This window comes from Neopelma chrysocephalum, unplaced genomic scaffold (assembly GCF_003984885.1).
Source record: "Neopelma chrysocephalum unplaced genomic scaffold, ASM398488v2 Primary Assembly neopelma1_42b, whole genome shotgun sequence".
In the NCBI taxonomy this organism is placed as follows: Eukaryota; Metazoa; Chordata; class Aves; order Passeriformes; family Pipridae; genus Neopelma; species Neopelma chrysocephalum.
The window spans coordinates 8,501,193-8,528,210 of NW_020897701.1; the positions used below are offsets into that span (position 1 = coordinate 8,501,193).

The following is a 27,018-nucleotide window of genomic DNA, read 5'->3' on the forward strand; positions in this document are numbered from 1 at the left end:
CTTGGCTTCTCACTATTGAGAATATGTAATCTGCTTGCCAAACCCCAAACTGTATTCTTAGTCTGTCCAGCTGCTTTATTTTTGAGGTACCTATCACTTATTTACCATATTTGAATCTGATGCTGCAGAACAGTTCCTGCCAGCCCAACTCTGCCACTGCCTGGCTTTCCATTGACCTTTGTTGGACAAGGCATACAGTTCAAGTTAAAAATGTGCTTAAAAAGCTTGCTTAACCAGGGTTTCTGTTTACTTTGCTATTTTTAACAAATTCTTCTGTATTCTAAGGTAGCATTGCATCATGCATTATGTGGGCTTGTAACTCATAAAACATATCCATAGTTAAGGACTGCAGTTCCTTCTATGATGTTCAGCCAGACAAATTCTCTACCAGATGTTCTCAATAAGCCAGAATTGGCTTTATAACTAACATGTACTCATTGGAAATCTGGGCTGAGTATTTTACAATTTGTTGCTTGTGTATTAACCCTAGTACCTTTCACCAAGTATCAATATTTATTATTGATGATCCTATTTCCCCTAACAAAGGCAAAGGAAGATGCTGTCAGCGTGACTGCAGGCTATTGTGAGATTATGCTGATTTACACCCATGCAGCTCTGAATCTTATCCATTATTGGTAGGAAACAAAGCATTTTACCAGCACTTATTTTTGGTCAAATGTTACAAAAATAATTACTTGATCCCCTTGTCTCCTAACCTGTACTGCACAAATGGCTTCATTCATAACCTCATAAAGAACCTTTATCCTTTGTATTCTCCTGTGCTTTCCACATCAAAATACATTGAGGAATGGAGTGAAAACCTGAATCCTGGAATTTGAATACTTTTTTTAAGAGCATATGAAAAATTATCTTTAAAAATCAGCACTCCGCGAAATTTTAAGAGCAAAGTTTCAAAGTTTCTTTTTCAAGTGCGTTGCTTTTTGGACTTAGCTGGAGTATCATTCCTTCTGGGGCTTCCAGTTAAAAAGGACTGAGCATTTGTTTGCTTGTGTAAACTTCACATATGAATTATTGTTTAATTGCTACCATTGCTGATTATTTAAAAGTATGCATAATGCCATTATCAAAGATGTATATTACATCTTTGTGATTAACCCCCACTGATTTGGTAAACACAGAGTTTGCTTTGGTTGTAACCTTAAGTGTGTTTTCATTTCAAATGAAGTCTGGAGCAATGTATTGATGTACCTTATTTTTAGAAGTTTGTTAGTTTTGTTGTTTCTGTAGCTATGGAGCCCAAGTAAGGAAGCCATGGCCTTCCATTACCCAGCTGTTGGACTAAACCTCTCCTGGAATCCCCATTATGTCCAGCTGTTAGGGTCAGATAATTTCAGAAGCAAATGTCTTGCTGCCATGCCAGGAGGTATCCATGAAGACACATATCACTTCTGAAGGAGCAATGTGGGTCTCAGAGGCTCTGTTTGATTTAAGTTTCAAGGGATGTTGTCCAAGCTGTGGACACCCCACCATTGCCCTTACAAGTTGGTTGTCCCACTGAAAAATCAGATTTCAGTAGTGAGGATGGGCACATGATTTTCCTCAATAAGCTGCGCCAGCGCTTGAATAAATAGAGCAAAAGACACGAATCAGTATCTCTGTGAGACACGATGGATTTATGTTAAACATTTCACTTGAAAGAGAAGCACACCTGGTGGTGTTGGCCAGATATTTGGCAGTAGCCAGATTATCTTTTTCAATTGGAAACTATTTTGTGTTACGCTTTTTTAAAAGTGATCACTGGTGTTACACTATTTTCATGTGCCAAAGGGCCCTGTTTTGCAGGCACCCATTCAGAAGGTTCTTGGATTTGATAAAATTGAGAGGGGGTAAGCCTTGCAGGGGGATTGCTGATATCAGACACAGATCTTACAGGTACAAATTGCATTACCTAGAACCTTTTTATTCTGATTTTGGGTTGTAAAGTCATGGGCGAGCGTGGCGGACTGTTGAAGCAAATTAGGCTGCAGAGTTGAGGTTGTCACCTTGTTGATATCTCAATTCTCTACAAGTGAAATGGTGATGAACAGAAATATTTCTTTGTGCCACTCTTTTTCCTCCTATATTTAGCATCAGATCACTGCAGGAGAAGACTGCCTCTTTCAAGGTGTGTGAATACTTAGCTCTGGTCTTATTTTTGTTTTATATGACACAAATAGCAACTAGTAATTACAAATATAAAAGCTTGTCTCCCTTTTGTTCCTAAAACAGTAGTGGAGGTATCAAAGACTGTCTGCAACATACAGTGTGCAGACTTTGAGAGTGGATACTGAGGTAAGTATTGACACTGTAGAGGGGTGCCTAGGTCTTACCTCTCCTCTGGGCAGAGGACTTGGGCAGGCACCTCCAGCATGTGGTGCATCCTGCTCGGGCTCTACACCACCCTCGGGAGATACTTCTGTCTCCTGATTAGAGGGGGAGCCCAGGACAAGTAGGTGTCCTACTTATGTTATTGCTTCATATCTGAAAGTGAGTAAAATGGTTCCTCTTGCCCCTGTCAACACCGTTCCTTCCCCAATGAGAGGCTTTCCCAACCCAGAAAGTAACAGAGAAGAAGCAAGACTGAAAACAGTTTCGTCACACTGTATTTTTACCTGTTTTATTTATGCTTTGACTAGAAATGTATCAGCATTTTCAGGAAAGACAACATGCAGACTGTTTCATCCCATTGACAGTTTGATTTTTGCAGATTTCTGCACTCTTCTTTTTTTACAACACAAAAGAATTTGGATTTTTTTCTTAATCTTGTAATAATTTTTTTTTTTGTGACAATCTGTGAATTTTTCCTGTCTGCTTTTCGTTTGGTTTTGGTTTGGTTTTTTTTAAACAATTGTTCCTGGCTTTCTAGTTTACTTTTTTGTGACCAGCACTCACCCACCTTGTCCTATAAAAATTAAATCAGATAGATCATGTCAGAGATCAGCTGAGCTGGGATGAGGTATATTCTTTCTTAATCTGATGATGTAAAAATAAACCTTTTTTTCACAGTTCCTATGAAGACACAACTTGAAGTGTCTAAGTAATTTTAATCAGAGGACTTGTATGAGTAGTGATTACTTTTTTGCATTGAAATACAACTTACCTAGAAGAAAATGTTTTGGCTCGGCACAGGCTTTGCTAGACTGTGCATTCAAAATGTATTTCTTTCAAGACATTTCCTTCATCATAGTTCAGAATTGCCTTAGTGGGTGCTCATTTTTTGGAAATACATCTGCCTTGATTACACAGAGGGACACAACTTTTTTGGAGGCAACCTTGAAGAGCAACCAATGTTGGCTTAACTCTGCTCCTGGTGATAATTACAGAAATTATACCACTGATTTCAGTGGGAACAGAATTAAGGCAACTGTAAGTACTTCTGAAAACATTACCCCACATCATTAATCAATTGTATTTAACTACAGCAGTTAATAAAAAAACTCCAAAAGATAAATAATAATAATCAAACTCTGACTGCTTAAAAAAATGCAAAATCCTTTAAAATCATGTAAAATAAAACCTGCTTTTTTTGTAAACAGGCAATACTGAGTAAGCAGGAGTTCATGGTCCCATCTAGATGTTAATTGTACTTGAATATTTGAATGGGCATTGGTCATAGGCCTAAAACACCTAAATACTTTAAAATATATTCATAAATAATCATTCTTTATACATCATAATTGTTCTTACTGAATGTCAAAAACATGGACTTCTGTATTCCTCAAGAAAGAAAAATGAAGGGTTATTTTTGCTTTTGGCACCAGAAAAAGTAAAAATAAAGAACAAGCACCACCCTTAAGGAAGTGCATGGAATGCTACCAAATTGGTCTTTATTTGTCTTATGGTTTTTTTACAAAATTTTAAATATAGGTTAACATGTAAACACTGTGCACGGACTGAGAGCTTGATCCTGGCCCATTGAAATCAATGGCAAATTTCCCATTAACTGCAGTAGTGCAAGATCAAGCTCCACGTTAGTATGTTACGTACAAGCCTAAGTCATTGAGGGGGCCATGGATTCGGGAAAGCAAAAGCTCAGGTTCTTCTTTCAAAACCAGCCACCGGAGGAATCAGACTTTGCGCCGAAAACCTTCCTGCACATGTTGGAGTTTTCTTGATGGAGCGGGTGTTCGTTACCTGCCAGCATTACTGCTTTCCCTCTCCTTGCAGTGTACCGCCTGCCAGATGGCAGACTTTCATACTTAGTCACATGACTCCTGTAAAGACACAACACAGCGGTCTGGCATTAGCAAATTCATGCAAAATTTGCACCCTGTTCCAAACACTTTACATACAGATGAGATTACACTTCCACAATGTGTAGATATAATCAGAATCTGCAGAATAACAGATACCGTTTTCTCAAGATTTCCTGAAGATCCTCAAGTTTCTTAATTTCTTTCGGGTTTTTAACATGTTTTGGATAAGAAAAGCCTGAATTGATATCTGGTACAGGCTCTGCAAAAAATGTTACCCTTCTGAGGTCTTAGTAAATAGGAATCAGGAGGGAGTAGTAAACCCCTTAAACCCAATTCCATTACTATTCTTTGGCTACTGGAAAGTATCTTTTGAAACTTATTGCACAGTTGCTTAGTTTTCAGGAAAACTGGTGCCTTAATAAAATATGATAGAACACAATGGATGCAAGAGCTTAACCCACCAAGTACTTTTGTTGACACTAGTAAACAGCAGATGATGAAGAAAACTTTCCACTTCAGCTAGTTTATAGCTATGCACTTCCTATCGCAACAGTGGAACAGAGAACTACTGCTGGCAAAGTTTCAGGTCACCATCAGAACTGATTGTACATGAGAGGACCAGTGTCCTTCCATTTCAGTTACTTCACTTGCAAAACCAGATTAAAAAATTTACTGAAGTGCACATTCAGAGCAAGTTGTGATCTTCAAAAAGGTTCTCTTTGAATCTCAGGGGTGAGGGACAGGGAAGAATGGGTTAGCAGAGAGCTGGTGTGTGTAACAGCCTACACTGCACCTGGTCGTGTTAGGCTGAAATTTGGCCTCAGTTGTTAATCTCTTATTGCTGTGAAAACCAAAATGTCCAGGTTCAGCAGCTGACTGGAAGGACATCTCAGAAATTATGTGCTCTTAGTTCTTACCTGAATGGAGACTCGACTCTGTCCATCTGCATGCAGACTAAAAATGGGTACTGTGAAAACTGCACCGTGGAGATGAAGTCTAGTGCCGTTTCTATTTCCAAAGTGGTTTCCATGCCAGTTTTTACAAAAAAGGAATCCACCTCAGTGTTACCAGCTAGAAACACGGCTACCCTACAAATAAATTCAGGCATTACAATTATTTCAAAACACAAAAAGAAAGAGGAAATTAAATTACAAACAGTGCCACAATACTAATATAAAATCTGCCCTCAAAGGAGCCTGTTCTTCAGGTAAAGATATACAAATTCAGATCAGATCAGTGGGAACTGGTATTATCCAGGTTGAAAGAAAAAAAGAAGATCAAATGTTCTCCCATGCACATAACTATTTACTTCTATTTATTTAATTATTTAATTCTAACTCATCTGCAAGGTCTTTTATATTTAAATCCTTTTCACTGGGACTACCAAGGCTCAGGAGCCTGAGCTGTCTACAACTATAGCACATGCTGGGAGTGTCTCACCGGTTCTTGACGTTGGTTTTGGATTCCCTGTACCACAGGCTGAACTCCATCCCTCCTGAGATGTCAATAGCCAGTCCACCCAGGAACTCCGCACTGGCTGTCGGCCCAGCCTGCAGCTGGATCTCCTGGAGCCATAAGAAAGCACAGGTTACTGACTGCAGACCTCAGAGGTTTCCTTATGCCCTTTTGTACTGCAATCACACCCCTTGCCATTTTTCAGGAACAGAATGGAATAGAGAGCTTTTCTGTAAGGGTGGACAAAACATCCTGATGTACCTCACTCCCTCGAAAATGGGATGAAGCTATGGCAAGGTGCTTTGCATCCTTTCCCGTTCCCCTGTGTGCCAGTTGGCGTAATTTCTGCAAGGAGTATCACTGCAAGGAATATCATGTCTCCAAGAGCTACCACACAAGCCTCACAGAGGCTCTGATGGCAGTCCAGCTTAATCAGATTAAACTCCTCGCTGGAACCCCAGCAACGATGCGGTGCAGTGTGATTTCTTGAGCTCACCTGAAGGCAGCCCTGTACCGGCAGTAGGATGCAAAGTGCTGTCACCAATTGTGCCATGTGCAGTGGCTCCAAACCCACCACATGACAGTTAATATGTCTTCAGTGGCTGGGTGGCCAAACCCATAGGCTAATGCACCTTAATCACCACTGTGAATTTGCATTTAATGCATTTTCCATCAACCATCAAGTGCGCTCATGGCTTCACAAAACTTCTGCAGATGGACTAGAAACACATCACATGGAAGTCCACTTTGGAAGTGATAATATAGATATAGCTCAGGGTCATGTCAGTTCATTACTTTTAAGTTTTGACATACAGCCAAGATTTTAAGGTTCACCCAGCTTGGCAATCTAACTCACTTTATACAGTTGTTCTGCTTCCCTAAGAACTAGTGGATTAACTTACCATTTTAAAAGAAACATTAACTTGGGAAAGTTTATTTTGATCATGTGCCTCATTTACAGGGCACCTCCTCCTGTCTCACAGCTGGTTTTCTCCCTCCTCCCAGGTTTCTGTGCCTGTGGTATTCTCAGCACCTGTAATGCTGCAGGCATTTGTAGGACATGTGAATACTCAATTTCCTCCCCTGGTGCCCAGGCACCTTAGAAGTCTCTCTTCTCTTCTTAGCTATTCAGTAGTCCAGTGGCTCCAAATAACGCTATTCCAAGATTTAAGGAGGAATCAAGGAGAGACAGGCAGTTTAGCTTCCTAAACCCTATAGCAAGGAGCAACACTGGGGAAGGTTTTTATTCAGAGCATTAGAGTTTTCCTGCTGTAATCAAAGACTTGGATAATTACAGTGGCTGTGCATGTTTACTTAACCCTTTAGGGTAAATTAAATATCTTTGAAATTATTTCCTTGAAAGAGCCAACTTGGCAGAACCAATTTGTTCGTCAGTTGCTGCTAAAGTGGGCTTGAGATTTAAAGAATGCAGTGGGCTGGCTATGGCTTATAAATCCAGCATGCCCTCAGCAAGTGTGGTCATATGATGCTCTGATTTCTTACATTCACCCAAATAACAATCATTTGATTGCTGAAATCAGAGGGAATTTTTCTACTGACTGCAGTGGGGCATAAAATACTTTCCTTTTTGGTCGGTTTAGGTGTGGAAATAAAGCTTGTTTTACTTTATTTTACTTTGCTTTTAATTGAGACTGAATTGGTGGATAGCTGCTAGTGAGTGAGGAGGTAACACTATACATGCTGGCAGAGACATATACACACAATCAGAGGAGCAGATATTTTTAGATGCATTGTCAAATTGCACCCAACAACATCGAAGTAGGCTGCACAGTTTAAGGCTTAAATGCTACCTAGAATTAAGTCATATTTGTCACTGAAACCAGCAGAGAAGCTAAGGAGTACTTGTCTTGTGTTTTACTAGCTCATCTATTTCCTTATTTAGAGTTCAGTCCTGTCCTTCGTCTCATGTGCAAATCCAATCCAGACTGATGGGAGGTGTAAATCACAGAAACCCAGCCTCCTCAGGAGAAGTATTTTCCTTTCCCTTCCTATTTTAAGCTTTGTGTCTCATTTGCAGTGGAAAATGTGATCCAAAAGATCAGAATTGGTCGCTTGTTACTGTTTAAAATGATCAAACATGCTATGTTTCAATTAAAAAAATGCTTTATGTACTGCACTGTAATGCAACACAGAGACAGCTGAAACAGGCACTTCTTTGGGAACTGGCTATCTTCCACTGGGGTCTAGCTTTCAAATGGTTTCTCTGACCTATTAATATAGTATTTAATTTCTCTGTGCTTCTGGCGGGTCTGTTGCCTAGGAGAACTATTAACACTACTGAACTTTAATGCAGGTGACTTAGGAGTCTCAAAAACAGTTTTATGAGAGCTGTTTATTTCATAGAGAGAGTATAACTTCTGGACAGTTATTCTTAGACCTCAAACAACACAGCAATGGCTGGAAAATACACTCTGATTTCAGTTTGTGCAGTCATATGAGTAAATATGTCACAGCTGATGGGCAGGAGTGTAAGCTTTAGAAGCAATATTATTAACTTGGAAATTTCCTAAATGAGCCTATTGTGATTACTGCTTGTTATAAGGTCAATGAAAGGAAGCTATTTTTTGGGGGCGGGTAGTCTTATTTGGTAGATTTTACAGCACTTTGAGTACAACGCAGTTGTGATCTTTCTATGCAAAATGATCCTTATAAGCAGCAATAGGGGAGCAGAATTTTTCTAGTATTTAAAAATAATTTCTCTCAAAATCAGGCTGTACCAATGCACAAACTGGAACGCAAATATTACATTAGTTCTTTTATGACAATTCAATTGCCCCATTTTTAAGTTCCAGTCTTGACTTCCAAGCTGTCCTTTTGATGTTTGATTTCATCTGTGCTGTCTGTGTCTAACATTTTGGTTTGGTTTCCACCTGTTCTGAAATCATTGTGGCCAGCTGTGGCACACTAAGTTTTGGTATCATAGAATGAACACCCATGCCTGGTTTTCTTCATTGAAAGAAGATAAACCCACGTTTGACTTGGTTGTCTACAGTATGAATTTGTAAAGGGGCTTATGTTCTGGGCAAGGCCTGTCCATGCTGGCCAGAGAAAGCAGAGGTAGTACTTAACTATCAAGAAGCTATATTAATTACGGCTCTCTTGCACTGTCTGTTCCCCAGTTCCAGTGTTAGGCCATTCACACTTCCATTCTGACAGTGTTTTCTGGTACAGATGTAAACACTGTTAGAGAATTTGCAGGTGAAAGTGTTTCTAAATGAGGCTTAACTTGGCCACGTGGAAGTGCCGAAACCATGTTGATGTGCTGTTGATCTGTGCCCCAGACTTTTGTGAGGTTCTCCAAAGGCAAGGAGTGGAGAATTCGCTGGCTGACCGAGCTCTAGGGGTGCCTGGCCAACTGATTCAGCCAGAATATGTTTGGAGCTTGGTGCATGCACAGCAGTTGGAAATATTTAGTTCTCTAAATGCTCCTGCGCTCAGGACTGGACATGATTATCTTTCTCACCTCTGCAGTCTGTTTGCTAAATAGGTCACAGTAAAGTTTTTGCCCATAATCTGTGTGTGAACTGTAAAGCATTGCTGGAATGAGCTTAGTTAGTCAATCTGTGCCCTACCTGGGAAGCCCTCTGGACTTATAATATCATTATAAAGGGCCTGAGCTGGTTTCCAGATGGGGAAATCTGTCATATACAGAGGGTGTTTCTGTGTAATTTTGATCAGAGTGGATTGTCTCATCATCTGCTTTTGGCATTTTCTTTTGACAAAAATCAAAGGGGAAAAGTAAAAAGTAAAGTTTGAGACTGCGGATGTTTCATAAGCTGAGTACAATTGTTAAATACACAGGTTCTAAAGAGATGCCTGCTTGGGAAGAGCAAAAATATCAAACCAAGTGCTGCACTTTGATAGAGATGTCTAGATTCTTGTCCTCCAATAATATATTATGTAGCCAGTTATATTTGTATGTCAATCTATTTAAGCATAAAATTAGCCCACCTTTTGGGGTGACAGTTGCATAAAAACTGTGTAACCATCATTTTGTTTCCTTGTTTTGCTTAGTAATAAATATTTGAAATTTTGACCTCTTAGCATTCTTTGAGTGTTAGTTATTTGGGAAAGTTTGAGTACCAGTGATTCATTGACCTGACAGTTATTGACTAAGTGGACATAAGGTCCCTGGACAACTTATGAAGAGGAAAACTTAGGTGGTCACATGGGACAATACTGTATTACAAGAAACTGTGGGAGGGGAGGTCATAGCTAATAGCCATATGAGTTTTCAACAGGAAACTCAGTTGGATTTGCTTTTATTCAGTGTTACTTTGTTTTCTAGAATATGTGTTCTCACCTTTGTTCTAAATTGCTTTTAATGTAATTTAATTCTGTTCTTTAATACCTATGACTTTCCTATAGCTCCCACAGTAAGAGTAGCCTGTATAACATTGGTCAGGTTTATCAGCATTGAAAGGAAGAAAATAAGATGTTCTACAATAACAGTGTGGAGGAGGGAGCATCTGCGCTTAAGAGACAGAAAAAGAAGCAAATAGTGTACTTTTAGTACCTGTGAGTAATCTGTCAGCAGGATAAGTCCTTTCACCACATTCATGGGATCTCCAGTTGCTGAGAGCATTTTAGACATTAAATCACCATACCCTTGGAAAAACGTAACTGGCCTGAGTTGGACATCGAACAGAATGGCTGACATGCCAGCAAAAGAGTCCAGGTTTTCCTCGCCTTCATCAGGAGTTGCAGCTATTATGGACTCCAGACCCTGAGCTTCGAGCACCACCTACAATGCAACGATACAGAATCAATGAAAAAAATTCCACCTGACTCAAACTATTAACAACCCTACATATTTTCTTAATGTCTAAGAGCCTAACTCTAATTTGTGTAGCTGCAGATGAAAAAGTATGAGGTTAAGACTTAATGGAACGAGGTCAAGCAGCAAGAAAAACAGAAAATAAAATGATTTCATGGCATGTTTTTAGGTGCAGGCAGGATTTACCCCTGTGCAAATCACAATCCCGAGACTACTTTTCTTTCAAACAAATTTCCCTTCAATCATATGACTAGTTTCTTTGGACAGTCGGGAGGAAAACCCAGAGATGTCCCACTGCACAATTTTTGTCCTGCATAGATTTAATAGCATTATAATATTGAAAGTTCTTGCCGACTTTAAGAGAAATCTAAAACACAGGCATATCATTAAAATCTGTTTGATTTGTACATTTGATCTACTCCTTGTTTTTCCATTCTATGACATATCAGAAATAGGACTTAATTTTACAAACTCACAAACCTTTTACTAATTACATCAAATAAACAGCATAGGCTTTAAACAGACACAGATTTTGATCCAGAACAAAACACCTGTCTTTTTGTTCAGGGCAAACACTGTGGTTTTTTTCCCATTGTTGGCTTGCTCTCTGCCCAGTGCAGCAAACCTTATGGTCTTAGGCATTAGCTGAATTGATTTAGAAGCTGTAAGAAAAGGACCACATACTGGCTTAGTTTTTATATACAGTATGGCAGTTACCTGGCTGGCATGAAGTTCAGCGTTTCTATCAAAAATATGGATGTTCATGTTACTTCTCCTTAAAATGCCAGATCCTGAATAGAGGATGTCAAGGCTGTATGTGGATGATATATCAGGACCACCTTAATTAAAAAAGAAAGAAGGTACCTGTGACTAAACTAGTGGATTAATCAAATGTTTGGGAATACAAACAGGGTTAAAAGGCAGTTTCATGGTTACATACGTGTGATATAGCCAGAGTAGGCAGAGGAAGAGCCCATCTTGGAGAAGCGGTCATAATTATGTGTACGCATGTCCTTCAGAACTTTTCGAACTGTTTTGCTGTGGTATTTCAAAACAAACAATCAAAACCACTGAGATACAAAAATTTTACAGTACAAAATATATTATTTTTCTGTAGAAACATCAAATTCAGAGAGGGTGAATTTCCCAGTACGAAAGAGGGTCTTCAAAACCATTACCTTTTCCAACTAAAAATCTGCCCTAACCCAGAGTCTCTTTTCCAATTTCAGGTACTCCTTGCAGTCACAGGAAGAAAGGCAAGCAAAGTTCTTGCTTGAAAATTAATGATTTTGAAAAGAAGAGATATTTTGATTATTTTCATTCTCATGCTGAGATGTTTAACTTTTTTTTTAAAGTTCACTGGTTCTTAAAATATAAAAACAAGTGATCCACTGAAAGAGTTAAGACCAACAGATGACATTTTTCACAGTAATGCAAGCTAGATGCCTAATTCTTATTTGTACCTTTGAAAATGTGACTATTAAAAGAATGCCAATAAAATTTATTCTGAATTAACAATACCTAAAACTGATATGAAAATCAGGCATCCTTTTATACTTTCCTCAAATTTTAGTAATTCATTAGAATCTGTGTGTTCTTTGGGTCTCTGCAAAGAAGTAAGGAAGGGCTGTATTTATTTATACTGAACTTAATGTACCTTGAAGGCATTTCAAAGTGAATTATGTCTTGGATCATGGAGAGCATGTACTTGTTCATTTCCATAGGCAGTTCACCAATGGAGAGCAGGATGTTTTTCACTTCCATGTAGGATGGGTTACTGTTTAAGATGATAGCAGCTGCAGTGGTTCGCACTGTCTTTTCATGGACTTTGCGATTCTGGTGGTATATCCTGTTCATTGTTTCCTTCACCTGGTCAGGAAACACATTATTCACTCAATGCTCATACAGATGACTGGGCAAAGTACAGGTTGGAATCTCATTTATAATATCAGCTTAAGTTAGCTTAAGTTAGCTCCATAGCTAAGGCTAATACATAAGGATATATTTTCAGCACCCTGTTTTTCATGGTCCTTCTGGAATGTACGAGACATGTATAGCTTAGTGACCACAAGGACAAGTGGGACATCTGTTATGTTCTCTCAAGCCACAGACCAAATACAGCCTTCCACACTGGTTTTCACAGCAGGGCTGTAAATAAGCAGCAGGACTAAGATAAAATTAATGTGGCAGTGGTAAGATCAAGAGAGAGATTTCCTTGACAGTTAAGGAAATACTTTTAAAAAATCAAGAATCTTGTAGTTTTAATTTTATAGATAATGCCTGTGGTGGCTTCATGTCCCTGAGAAGATTGTAACACATCTTTTTTACAGGTAAGTCCATGGAAAGCCATGTAGCCCCATTGACAGAATGCCCTCCAGCATGTTAATTGCAGAACAGCACCCTGACAACCTTGGTCCTGGTGGCCAGCAGTAGGTATGAAATGAGATGCAGGGTAAAGCAGCAGAGGCAAGACCTCATGTTCCGCTATTTTGTATGTCTTCTCTTACTCTTGGAGGCTACAGGGTAAGATGCAGCTATTTTATCCTTGTCTTACTTTGTGTATTCTTGCCGGCTTTGTGAAAGCACAAGAAAGAACAGGGGTTGCACAGGTGCCCAAGTGCTCCATCTTGGGAAGGGAGCCCAGTTTTCCCTGCAGACTGCATGCCACCTTTGACGGCCGTGTGGGACTCTGGAGCCAAAGGCTGAGTAGCACATGTCCACAAGACCATCCCTGCCCTTCAGCATGTTGACTGCACCACACAGCTTGGTGCCATCAGCAAACTTACTGAGATTGCACTCAATCTCACTGTTTGATACAGTTTCTTGCACTTCTTTCCTTGGGCAGCATATTTTCTTACCTCTTTGGTGAGAAAAGAAGGATCATATCTCTGCAAGGCAGTGGCAGCAAGACTGCTAATGTGCCCTTCTTCTGACTCAGCATACTTCAGGAGCAGCGGAATTGCTTCAGGAAGGAGGGCATTCTTCAGTGCCAGCAGGTACATCCTCACATTGTCATCTTTCTTGGCCTTCTCCAATCTATTTAGAATCAACCTTTTGGCTTCCACAACAAACTAAAGAAAATCAACAGCACATTTAAATGGTGATCATAAACCTATTTCTTTCCCCCTGCAGAAGTATGAGGGGTAGGGCTGGGTTCTAGCATGTTTTTGTTTGAAAGTATCATTGCACAGGGTTAGCAGAGGTGTCATTTGTAAACTCTACGTTGATGGCTTCCTTCAAGCATAACCTTCAAGCATAATCAAAGTGACTGTAGACACAGTGATACCTGGTCCTGTAGTCCAGGTAAACCTGGTAGTTTTACCACTTGCTAGCTGCTCCTGCCCTGATTCAGGGGCTTCACAGGTCTTCCTTGTGGGGCCAATATCTTCCCACAAAAAAAGACAAGGGAAGTGTTCTTTAGTGCCTCAAAACATGTTATAAGAGTGCTTGGCAGTTAACAAGGGAAATTAAAAGGTATTCCTAGGGCCTGTTCAGGTGCTCTGTGTCTTTTTGGCAATGTGCTATGATCCTCAATAGCACAGATCCAGCAGGCAGCAATGTCTTATCTGATCATCCTCATCCTCTAACATCAGCATCTATTCAGTCCATGCTCAAGGGTCTTCCTCCTGGGTTGTTCTATGCATGTTTGGTATACAGTTGAGTATTTGAACCAATGAATTTTCTTCACAGAGGTGAAATTAGCTAAGGTGATTGCAAATATTAAATAGACCTTGAGTTTGCCAGCGTTTCTCTGATGACATGCAAAGCTTTTGGACAAGGGAGCACAAGTACTGCTTCTGCTGACAGACTAGGCAGTGAGAAAAAAATTCTGTCAGATAAAGGAAAACTAGAGAAATCAAAAGAAATGGGAAGAGACCAGATTAAAGCCTAAATCTGGCAAAGTAAATGTCATTATTTTAAAAAGTATTCCTCTATCAAACATAGGAGTTTATGAGCTTATTTTAAAATGGGAGAATATCATTCCCATGTCTCTCATGCTCTCCCAGTAATGTCAGCAGGGATCATTCACGTGTGTTGCAGACCAGAATTTAGCCAGCAGTGCACAGCAGATACTCACCGGGAGCTTGCAGCCTCCTCTGTCACACAGCTTTCTGATGAGCGCTCCCATGACAATGACCAGAGTTTCTCTGATTTCTTCATTTGCGATATCACCCTTGAACTTATCCTGTTATGCAAAAGCAATGCTGTTAGTCTCTTGGTCTAAATAAGATGAACCACAGTCTGCAGTGTGTTGAATACACTCCCTCATTTCCTGCAAGCATTAGTGCAGTGCAAAGGCAGTGGTTACCACAATGGTCTGGGCTCAGGCTTAGCAGAGCACAGCTCTATCAGTACATATAATAACTGATTGCCATTTTCCCCTTGTGTTACATTCAGTGTCTCAAATAGTATATTCATTTTGGAGCTATGTTAAAAAAAAAAAAAAAAAGAAGAGAGTATTTAAATGGTCACAGGACCATGATAAGGCAACAATCAAACAACTGAAACTGTTTTCCGAACATTCAGTATTATGCTTCTTTTCCAAGTAGTAGATATTGATAACATTTTACGAAGTTTCAGTCTGGACCTACAAATGTTTGCTGTTTGCAGGCTCTTATGTTACTGGCATGCTTAAAGGAAACCCTGGAAGGCATAAGGAAAGGAAAAGTGGAAACAGCAATAGTCGTTTCTACTTCCCTTCCCCTTTGGCTGGAATGAAGCTTAAGAATATTAACTCTGTTGTATTTGTTTTGTCCCTTGACTTACAGTTAAAGATTTCAGGAGCATTTCACTGGGGTGAGAAGCGAATCCACAGGCATACAGGAATCGTTCCTGCAGGACAGAAGTGCTTGCATCCTTAAAGTCAAGAAATTCCAGCATGGCCTCCAGTGATTCTGGTGTCTGAGCAGAGGTTACGGCATCCACGACTTGTGGACTATAAAGAAGTGGAAATTAAATGAACTTATCATTGTAACGAGCTAGACAATACTGAAAAGACTCTTCTGCATACTGAAAGAAAGAAGCTAATGTGCTGAAAGATCTCTTCATTGCAAGTAAAAGAATCTTTTACTCTTGCTGGAAAAAAATGTGTCCCTCAATTGCTTCATGAACTCCAGAAATTAATCATATCCATGGGCAATATTTGAATTTATGCAAATAGGGGGCCAAAATAAGTATTAAAAAACGAAACTATCCTGAATATATTAAAGTTTACAGGACAAGGTTGTAAATGTAGAAAAGTGGTTTAGTACTGCACGTAGAGAAAAGGCTTCTATGCTACCAGAGTTACTCTCAGGTTTATCTCTACTGCTAACAACTCCTTTAATTTGTTTGAAAGAGCCTGACCATATGACTCAGAAATCCTTTTCAATTCTCAAGTCTTGGTGCTCATACTGTATACAATCAAACTCTAATCCTAGGACAATATCCAGGAATGAACCTTTCCCTTTTTGCTCTATTTCTGATTGAAGGAAACAAATGGGCAAGTCAAGAACAAGTTATAGAATGTTTCAGAACAAGCAGATGGGATGAGAACCTTTAGCTAAACTACAAACCATGTTAGCCTTGCACTGTAGATATGATCTTGTTGGCTGAATGGTGTGCTGAAATATATTATACTACGAGAATAAACAGAGCTGCTTTAAAAAAAATCCTTTTCCTGTAGTCACTACTGACCACTGGGTTTGCATTGCTAGGAAATCACCAGTAACTCAATCTCTTTGCATGTAATTTGCCCTTCTGCAGTTTCAAGTAACTTAAATTTTTTGAAAGCTCGTTCATGATAACTTACAGAAGTTCTTTATTTTCACTTCTAATAACTTGCAGTATCTCCTCTTTCGTAGCTTTTCTGATGCTCTTAATGAAGGACAAAAAGCTTTTTGCAGCTTCAGCTTTGGAAAGTTTTTCAGGATGCATATGTTCTCTGATGCTCTTCCAGTGTTCAGAAAGCTGCAAACCAATTCACATCATGTCAAATCTCTCAGATTGTGGTTTCAATTCTCAAAATCAGACTTACAAAATGCAGGTATGTGGGCCAGCTATTGCTCCAGTTAGCTGAAATCCAATAGACTGATGATCTTATAGCTAAGAATTACTTAATTTATGATATCCCAGAACAAATATCTTTGAAACATTTCTATAGTTGCCTCTCTTCTAACACTTCAGTATTTCCCTGCAATCTATTTTGGAACAAAACAAGTTTATTTATACTGTAACTGGAATAAAGTGAATTCTCTTCTCTTGCAAATTTACTGTACTTTTTGGTGAACCTGCTGTTTTCTTTCTGTTCCCATTTTCTCCTAAGTAATTATTTTTTAAGTGGGAGGTGCAAAATCCCCAATTCACAAATTAATCGTATTTTCTAAGGAGATGGTACTTTTTTTAAGTGGTTAGTGTAGGACAGGAGTAAATGTTCAATAAGTAATTCCCATTTTTCATTCATAAACCTGCATACAGATGGATTTATAGATATTGTACAAAATGACAGGTAATATGGTATTAGAACAGGTATTGGCTTCTTCGTACATTGCTGCTGTATTTATTCCCACATCACATTTTTTACCCGAATGAGCCAACATGGTATCAAAGCACCCATATCTGTCCTTCCCAATACACTCCCACAAGAAACTGGTGCTGGTATTTTGACCTTTCCTCTCACACTTGCCTTTGCCTCTGTTATCTCAAATTATCGAGAACATTCCTTGGTGAAAACTCAGCTGTTCTTTGCAGCAGTGTTTACCGCCGTTTTCCCGAGTGGGAAATAATGCTAGCACCCATTTGAACTTTACTAAAATACTTCCCTTTGTGGATTTCCTATTGGGCAATAGCACTTGAACCTGCTGGCAATTAGAAGTATCATTCATCAGTACAGAGTGCAACTTCTATTGACTGTAACAAACAATAATTAGGCAACAATGATTGAGACATCAGATATTTCCTGAGGATTAATGAGCAGCTGGGAGGAGCTCATGTTCTGAGGCACAGATGGGTCTTTTAGCCTCAAGTGGTGATTAGTGCTTAGCACCAAGGTCAGTGTTGCTATTATAAGCTGAAATTGGGTAATCATATGGGGCACTTTCTATTCCCCCTGTTGAAATTGCACCATAGTCCAGCAAAGATCTCTAACCTCATTAATCTCATATTTTCTCCTGTGCAGAGGCCAGCTGTGTGAGCTGCTCTTAGCAAGTTTAGCCCACACCTTGGAGAAGAGCAAGGTGGGAGATGAAAGCTGGAGCAATCTCAAGCAAAAGAGAGTGGAGACCAAGTCTTCCTCTTTGCAGGGTGCTCTAACCATTCAACTGCTACAAGGAGCAGCTTCCATCTCCTGCAGTGACCATGGCATTAAAAACATCATTCACAACTGGGTTTTGCAGGGGCTCTCATTCTCCTGATGTGAATGTCAGGCAGTTTGGATTGAATAACCCAAAGAGTCAGGCACAAGATGCACGCACTTCCACATGGCACTCAGCAAGCTTGGTCAAGCTTCCCTAACAGGAAGATCAGACCAGAAGTCTTGTGGGCACCCTAGGAAAACTCCAGCCAAACCAAAAGGTTCTAAACTGAGGAGCTGGTTTTGAATGTCAATGCTTGACAGCTGTTTACCAATCCACAAAGGCTGGCTGCACAAGACAGAACAAACCCACCTCAGTTTCAAAAGGGGCAAGAATCTATTCCTGTAGGAACCATGAGCATAAAAAAGTGTAAGATGCATGAGCTCTTCTGCAAAGAACATGCTTTCTGGTGTCTAAACACAGAAATCTAGGCCTGAATTTAAATGTAAACAATTGCCATAACCTCAGAGAAGCTAGTGCTGACATCTGTGAAATGAGGATAGTAGTGGTTATTATATCAAATTCATAGAGAGACCTGTTATGATTTAAACAGGGCTTTGAAAATGAAAACTCCAAGGCACAGCATGTCAGCAGGGTATTAATGTATACTATGATATATAAGTACCATATGTTATGTTGCTGCTTTGGATACAGTGTTCTGTTTATAGACCACATCTTTTCATAGCAGTTACTGAAAAATACAGTGAGAAAGCAGGACTTCATTCTCATCGTGCCACTAAGTTTATAATGACTTAGCTCAGTCCCTAGGCAGTGCACTGGAATTATACCCCATGTTTGTTATCTTGGTCTGGAAATTTTAACTGTTATGACAAACTCAGTTGCAAGTGACAAATTGGTCCACACAAACCCCAATGGGCAGAGTCAGGGAAAAAACACCTGTCCCTACTCTGTTTAAGATCCCTTGATGTTCCCTGCTCAGAATTGCTCCAGCACATAAGCAGCATCATTTCTATATCACTTTCCCAATCCTATTTTTTTTTCATCTCCTTTGTGGCTCAACAAGCACTAAACAAGATAAATTATTACAGTGTAATGCTGCTTCCAAATAATAAGCACAAATTCCAATATTTGTGCTCATAAGGAGTATCTTTGAAGAATTAAAATTATGTGTGCTGCATATAAGCTGTATTTTGTTTATCAAAAACAGAGATTTATGATCTTTACATTAATGTTCACATTCACTGCTAAGTTCATTCCACAATGGTAATAGCTGGAATAGTGGTTGCTAACAGTCACTGCACTAATTTCACATTAGTTCATGATGCACTTACAGTACCCAGTAGTCTTCAAATCTCTTAAATATAAAAAAAAACAAGGAAATTTTTTTCCCAGGGAAAAATGAGAACAGTATTGGACTTCCCAAGAATACTAGAGCCCCATTTTATACTTACAAAATATCTATAGAGTCTTTTAAATAAAAGAGTTCTTCAGGGTCAGGCAATAACAAGAAGCTTAATATATTATCAACAAATGTTTAGCCTGCCTAAGGAATGGCTAATGAACTTTAATTTTTAGGAACAGTTTAGCTCCTCCATGACAGTATTATTTATAAACACCAGCCAACCATCTTAAAAGTCATTTCCCACTCCATTACCCAGAGGAAATAAGCCTCTGCCAACTTATGGTCGGCAAAGGTGAGTAAAAACCAAAAGGGTGTTGTTTTTTCTAGTGGTCTTGAGAAATACTGCATTCAGTCTTTGAAGGAGAGCAAAAACGTTGGTACTTTCAGTGGTAAATCTTAAAACACTCTTGTGGAGTGGAGCACTCAATTGCATCACTTCTGTACTCCGCACTCCAGGGAGTGTTTTATATTGCTGCGTTAGACCTCTCCTAGTGGGCTGCTTGGAAAGAAACTTCTTCTCACGCTTGTTCTGCTCAGCCAACCGACCTGACGTCCAATGAACCTGTGTTTACTTACTGAAGGACACTTCTTGCATTCGGATTTCACTGGCTCTGCTTCTAGTGGGACGGCAACATAGCTGGAGTCCAAGGTCTTGATCACACCGGCAACTTGCTTTGCAGCGATCAGTCCAGGGCCAGCCTGTACTGATTTCAGTTCCAGTCTCTGCCTGTGTATCCATACAGTGAAGACACCATTAGAGCTCAATAGTTAGTGCAGAAATGCAGAAATCACAGCAAGAGAAAACAAAAAAAACCCTCCACAGGCAAAAAATATAGAACACAGGTTTATTGAAGTCTTCTTTTAAAATGTTCAGAACATAGCTAGCCTATGGGTTTTTTAAGGTAACAGAAATATCTTATACCAGCAGAATTACCACTAGAGTTATGTGGAATAAAATACTGAAATAAGGGACTCTCTAAAGCATGGATTTATAGCTCCTGATAAACAACATTCAGTAACCATATGCATTCTGAAATGTTTCATATATTTATTCTTAACAGGATCTGGAAAGTGAGATTTTGAATGTTCTTTTTTTTTTTTAATATCTAATACTACTGAGATGCCTGAATCTTTTATCTTGTATGAGTATCTCCAAACTTGCAGTGCTTTGGAGTCTGGAGTCTAACACTGATCTAGTTTCACTGGTATTTCCTTTCTATGCAGTAGATTTTGTTTTCTGTACTTTCACATACTAGAAATGGAGATTCATCAGAAGTATTTCTTAAGAAATGAGAAGACACAAGAACAGAACACCTATAACACTAATGGGTATCTTAAAATGTTTTGGATAATTCCATTGTTTTCAGATGATTTTTTATGAATGCCATTATTTATTATTTGTAGCATGATAGAACCCTTAATCAAAGTTGGACTAGGCACCATATGGATACAAAAGACACCTAACTCCTTACCTGGAGAGTTTACAGCCTTAGATCTCGATTCTGTAAGACATACACATATAACCTTACTTGAACCACTAGTCCTGTCAATGACAGTCAAATTGCCCAACTTACTTTGAAACTATTTTGGCACCTGTTTTTCGTCGGAAATTCAGAAGGAAAACATAATTTTCTTCTGCCTTAATGGATTTAATGAAACTGTCTTCCAGCACATAGATTGTGGCAGATGTGACTTTTTTACTGACATCTAAGATCTGAAAATAACAAAAAAATAGAACAGAAAGAGGGCTATTCAATAAACAACAAAATAGGAAAAAAGCTCACAGTCCCAAATCGGCAAGACTTCTAATGAAATAGGGTCATATGAGGAAGGTGCATGTGGGCTGACATCTCAAGCTAAGCCTATAAACCAGGTTCTCAAGAAGACCCTCTGCAATAAGAAGCCACTCACTTCTGCATCATGTGTTTCAAATTCAGTACATACTGCAGGAAAAAACAGAGGGAGCATGGGAGGAAGTTATGGAGCAGGCGGCAATTGAGAAAATGCCCAGTACTACATTTAGTTTAAAATACACTTTAAATAAGATGAGAAGCTTTTTCAGAGAAATGTCTTGTAAATGAGATTGTCATGTTCACGCTCAGGAAGCAAAGTCAGATACCTTGCTTGATCTGTTTTGTAAACAAGATGAAGTCTTTGCGGTAAGTGTGAAAATCGGGAATTCAGTCATAGTGTTAAGGCCATTTATTAAGAGAGTGTGTGCTGCTGTTGTACTTCTCTGAGCTGTGAAAGGTCAGTTTCTGATGTGGAGAATCCCATTGTCTTCAGCGTGTGCCCTTAGTAGTAACTACTTAGAAAGACCTTTACTAGTAGTGGAGGACCATTAGGGCCGTAGTAGGGCTTCAGTTATCTCTGAGGCACATCTCCTGTATTACACCTATGCATTAGGGAAGCTTGACCAGGCTCCATTCAGGAATCACCATCTTGCCTGGAATTTACAGCAGGTGTGGAAAAGGTTACTGTTATCACTATGACTGTGTCTGTATCTAGGATTTTCCTTCAAAGAAAAAAAGAAGTCTCACATCATTTAAAACTTCAGTACAGCCAGAACAAAAGTGCTGTAAATCTGTATAGAAACTAAAATATGTTATAATGAGATTAAAAAACTATGCAAATTAGTATGCTGTATTCAATGCCAGCTGAGTCAAGGTGGTTTATACAAGAGGAGAAGCCATTCCCTGTTCTCCCCAGAGGAACTACATATGAAGCTCAGGCTAGTAAAACTACATGTAGAAAATTTACATGTAGAATTTGCTTTCTGTGATGCAAGAAGGATTTTTGAGAAGTTGGGTAATAGCTGCTGAAAATATATTTTAAATAGGAAGAATAGATTTTATTTTGTTAAAGAAATCATACCGGGTTGTGGCTGGTAAATCCTTGCTTTGTTATTTCACAGGAGTCCAGGTCTTTTATTTTAGTCACTTGATCTTGCCGCACATGATAAGTAGTATTGCATTTCCCAGAAACGTCCACCTTGGAAAAAAGAGTTAGATTGGCACAGTTTGTTGAATTTTAATTTGCAACCCCAGAACACCTTCCAAAGATGAAGCATTTCCTCCACTGCTGGAATTCTGTACCTAGGATGCTGCACTGTTTGGGTTAATATACCAGTTTTAAGGATATCCGTGTTTCTAACTACCTCCTTTGGATTGGCAGGGGTACTATTCAATAGATGGCTGAGAAGAAAAGTAACAATGTTTGTTTAAACAAAAAATGTAGGAAGCACCTGGCACCTTACACTATACTCACAAATTTGAGTTAAATTCCAGTTTTGCTCGAGTGGACAGTTGTAGAAATTTAACAATGGAACACAACTGAAATGGATGCAGCTAAACCACTGCTAATTTTGTGTGGATACTCTGATTTAAAGTGGCCTCATCCACTGAATTGAATTTAGTAATCAACCAACTTTAAATATCAGTATAATCTCTTTTATAGTGATGTGGTTTAAGTTGGTTTATTAGCAAATTCAGCTAAATTGATAAAGGCATTTTAAATCAAATGGATTTCAGCACTTCTTTACGTTACTTGCAGCAACTTGACTTGTGTCACCAGCTACTAAGAAGACTGTCTTTATGTCCCCAACCTCAAACGTGATCAAAAGGCAGATTTCTGTCACAGTTCACTCCTTCTGAAGTGAACTTCTTCAGTAGGAGCCACAGGTCTGCCTTCCAGAGCAGATAAGGCTCTGCCTGTTTTTCTGATGATGAACATCTTGCCTGATACAGCACCATACCTCACGGGTAGAACCAGAGTGTAGCTGTAGCTGGAAAAGGCTAGCCAGACCTCTCTTGATGTTTTGAGTAAAAGCAGGTTCATTTTGATACGAGTAAAAGGTTTTGACCTGTAGGAATAAAAAAAAAGTATATAATAAAGCATTCAAAAGTGTATAACAAATCTAGTTAAATGAGAAAGGAATAGTGAGGATCTGCTCTAGGTCTATCTTTACTTTTTTCTGATTAGGAAACTGAATTGGGATCTATTTCCCTTATTTAAGCAAACTACAGGGGCTGCAGGGCCTGATAAGAACAGTACAAGCATGTTTTGGCCTTCAGCTGAACCTAACTACAGTTTCAGTGCAGTGAGCATCTTTTCTCCTGTAAGTAGAATTTAGAAGGGAAATGGGAAATTACACATAATTTCACAAGCTACTAATTTTTCTACACAATCTTCAGATAATCCCTCCCCATAGGGGCATAATACCTCTTGCACTTTAATCACAGGTTACAAAAACCCAGAATGAATCATAGATAAATCACAGATAGAATGACTTAAACAACGTGTCAATGTATCAGAACCTTTGCACTTCATCATGGGTCAACTGTTGTGCTTGAGCCTCTCCTCTGGTAACAAGACTTTGCACCTCCACTTTGCATTCAAGGTGCTTTAAAAGTGCACTTTTCTTCAGGAACTCTAAGTACAATCAGTGTGTTATCTCGGGGCAACCCTGGAAAATGAAATCACTGTGCCAGGGGTGAAAGTATGACACCACAAAGAAATTATAAAAGGAGTGTCCAGACCCTACTACCTGAGAAAAAGCCCAAGTTTTTAATACTACATCTCAGCCTGAGCATGTGAAAGTGCATAATATATTAGGAGCAGACACATTCTGACTCTACTCTTCTGATACCTCTGTTCTCATTTAGGGATGTGTACAGTTCAAAGCCAGTGCCATCCTATTTCCTTTTATGTTGTGTAAAACTGATGACAAGGCTGAGTCTGAAAGTTACTGAGCGGGTCTGATAGCAGCTGCAATTCAGCAGGCTGAGCTGGCGGCCAGGGTATGTGCTCAGTGCCTATTTACAGCAGGAGGTAAAGATCCTGCCGGGATAGAGTGTCACAGCCCTCACTCCGCTCTGCAGAAGAGAAAAGGGAGTGTGACCTTCAACCTTCCTCCTTTCTCACAGCCCCTCTGCCCATGCCCCTGCTGCTGAGCATTGCTCGGGCTGCAGAGGGGAGAGTGGGACTCTTGGCTTAATGCAACAAGCAACTGGAGGGAGGACCATCGACAGGAGGCAGGAGCAGCCGTGGCTCAAGCCTTGCCACTCCCTGGTCAGAACAGTAAGCTGAGTGCAAGGGTACACGTGAGCAGCTCTGCAGGGAAAAAGAGGGTGCGACGGATGTACTTGGATCCCCTTCTCAGCAGAACTGTGACTCTCAGAGCTACAAATGGACATTGGTGCTCCTGCCATGGGACAGTGCTTTGGTGCTCTCTCAAGGCAGGTTATAAAACCCAGGCACATGCTGAGACACACCCACTCCTTGACCCTTCTCTTCTGATTTTTGGAGAGAGTTTCCCAGTGGGGGAAAAACATGTAAGTCTGTAGGTCTTTCAGCATCAAGCTCATTAACTTAAGACCATTGAAACTGCAGGTGAGACAGAAGTAAATAAGCAATCTAGAGACCTGGAAAAAGCAATCATGCTAAAATATTTGATAAGGGTTTAAAGTGATTAACACTGTTCCTCACAGACTTGGTATAACATTTGTCATGACAAACTGTATCTCCTTTACTGCCTTCAGACCTTGGACACAGTCCTGGCTTCACTGAAGTCAATAGCACAAATCTTACACAGCAGCAGTGCATAAATCCACGTGTACCTATATATATGTGGCCAATCTGCTCTATACTTTTACACTGTCTGCTGTTCTCAGTGCACAATAGGCTTGGGCTAGAAGGGCCCCTTGTACAGGTAAGTTACAGTCTCTTCTAAACTATTGTATTCCATATAGAAAGATAGAACATGATGCCTTATTAAAAACACTGAGAGGATAGTGAATTGGTAAATTCTCCAAGTCCCTAAGAAAAGATTTGTCTCGAGTTTCCTGAGCGATTGAATTTTAAAATAAAGGGTCTTACTTTTCCACGGACTAGCTCAAGCACTATGGGCCTCTGTAAAGCTTCCAGATATTCTTTCCCGAGGATCTTCTCTGTGCTTTTTCCTTTGAAGATGTTTTTATCAGCTGGACGTTCATTCACATTTTCAACCTGAACATCTTTTATCTAGCAAAGTAAAAGCAGAGAAAATTCAGGTAGAGAGCAGTCTAGCATTGGCCTGGGGTAGGCTGAATAGACTAAATCACATAATAAATATTTTTTATTTCTTCATTTCTGGTTCTGATCATTAATCCTCCATGACTACTAGATCCATGTTTACAAAAGAAACCAGTTCTCTCCACTGGGGAAATAAGTGGCAGAAAAACTCACCATAAAGCTAAGTACCAAACCCAATTTGTATTTAGCAAATGTCATGATTTGTAGCTAGAACTGAGAACTTCAGACAACCTATCGCCCCTTGGGTATGTGCTTGCACACCAGTTGTTTGAAGCTATAGAAGCTGTATGAAGCAATTTCAAAATATAGGAGATACTCTGAAGTTCTGGCTTATGACGTTAGGTACATACTTGTGATATCTCACTCTATAGGAATCAGTTTATCAAAGAAGCTGGGTTTAGTTGATCAGACTAGAAAATAAAAGATTTAGCTTATGTTCTGAAAGTGAGTTCTCTGATGTTACATTAGCAGCTAGATCAATGCAGGTAAGATTGTGCATGTTTTAAGTTGTCTGATGGCATTAATTACCATAATTTTGATCAACTGGTCATCATCATTGTCAGGATTTCTCCATAAGAGGTTGACATCCACACCAGAAGAAATCCGATATCCTGCACTTTTTTGCAGTGATGCTTTCACGTGATCAACATACACTTCAGCTGAGTAAGCAAACTTATATAGCTTGTCATTATTTAGGCTTGGTCCAGTAGTGTGCCCTGTTTGGAAAGCAAAAACAGTGTTTTGAATTGACTAACTCACATAATCTATCATTTTCTCTAAAAAACATCTATAGAAAAATTAAAAATTTAATTACCAACAAGAGATATATGGGACCGATCCCACTACCCTTAATTACAGAGGCTGTTCCACTGGAGTAGCTGGGGGGGCTTTGTGATTAAGTTGACATTGATCTTACATATTTAAGACAAGAATGGTCACAAAATCCTTTGTTCTAGCTCTACGCTTATATAAATAAAAGACTGTCATATTCTTTTCTTTGGATATATTAGCGGCACAAATTATTCCAAAATTATTTGCAACTCAAATACTGTAATTGATAATGGAATTTGTGTGCTTAGTAATGTGAAATGCATTGATGGAATTTGTTGCATCCAACAGAAATTGTTCTCTGCATCTCTTGCACATTTATTGTGAATCTTTCCATTGAGAGTCTGGCCCAGGGGTGACATAATTGTAATGAAAACATTGAGAACATGTTTTTTAGATTAAATAATTAAGCTCTTCTTCTTTAAACTAAATAATTGTCCCCATAGCTGTGTCTCTGCTGTTAACCGATGTATTTTAAGGGATATAAAAGCCAATTTCTAGCATAAATGCAACATGCATGCCCAATTTATGGTGCCATTTCCATCTGCATTAATAACTCAGATGGACTTTCCCTAGGGATTCAGTTGCACTCTCATTTGTGTAAACTGAATCTGTACAATATAAATTACTTTTATTTTTCTTTTATAAAACTACTTAATACCACACCCTTTCCTATCTTCTCCTTCTTTTCTGTCATGCATGGCCAGGTAGGGAACGTGCGGCAGCAGCGTCTCAACTCTCTACCCAGCCTCAGGAATCAAATTGTGCCCCTAAAATCTGTGATCAAGGAAAATAAATCTCTTTCTGAATACCCTTCAAACATTTTGTTGCACAGGTTATACACAATATCCCTTTTCACTGCTTTCATGGGCTTTCCTCCTGTGGTATGGATCACTACAAAGTTCTCATCCACACAAGAAACACTGATGAAGGGAAGGGAAGGGAAGGGAAGGGAAGGGAAGGGAAGGGAAGGGA

At 39.3% G+C, this 27,018-nt stretch overlaps 1 protein-coding gene across 1 annotated transcript in view; it reads right to left on the bottom strand.

Annotated features, from left to right (window-relative positions):
• Positions 1–2,603: 2,603 nt before the first annotated feature.
• MTTP (microsomal triglyceride transfer protein) overlaps positions 2,604–27,018 on the bottom strand; it is a 28,364-nt gene continuing 3,949 nt past the window's right edge. The window contains exons 2-18 of the mRNA XM_027677151.1: positions 25,744–25,931; positions 25,021–25,164; positions 22,898–23,005; positions 22,018–22,134; positions 20,718–20,857; positions 19,720–19,870; positions 16,241–16,398; positions 15,217–15,385; positions 14,528–14,635; positions 13,308–13,520; positions 12,107–12,318; positions 11,390–11,487; positions 11,167–11,288; positions 10,189–10,416; positions 5,637–5,761; positions 5,114–5,284; positions 2,604–4,214 (exon numbers count right to left, since the gene is read on the bottom strand). Coding sequence (XP_027532952.1) covers positions 4,046–4,214; positions 5,114–5,284; positions 5,637–5,761; positions 10,189–10,416; positions 11,167–11,288; positions 11,390–11,487; positions 12,107–12,318; positions 13,308–13,520; positions 14,528–14,635; positions 15,217–15,385; positions 16,241–16,398; positions 19,720–19,870; positions 20,718–20,857; positions 22,018–22,134; positions 22,898–23,005; positions 25,021–25,164; positions 25,744–25,931 — 2,621 coding nt within the window. The 3' untranslated portion in view covers positions 2,604–4,045. The remainder of the gene's footprint in view (positions 4,215–5,113; positions 5,285–5,636; positions 5,762–10,188; positions 10,417–11,166; positions 11,289–11,389; positions 11,488–12,106; positions 12,319–13,307; positions 13,521–14,527; positions 14,636–15,216; positions 15,386–16,240; positions 16,399–19,719; positions 19,871–20,717; positions 20,858–22,017; positions 22,135–22,897; positions 23,006–25,020; positions 25,165–25,743; positions 25,932–27,018) is intronic.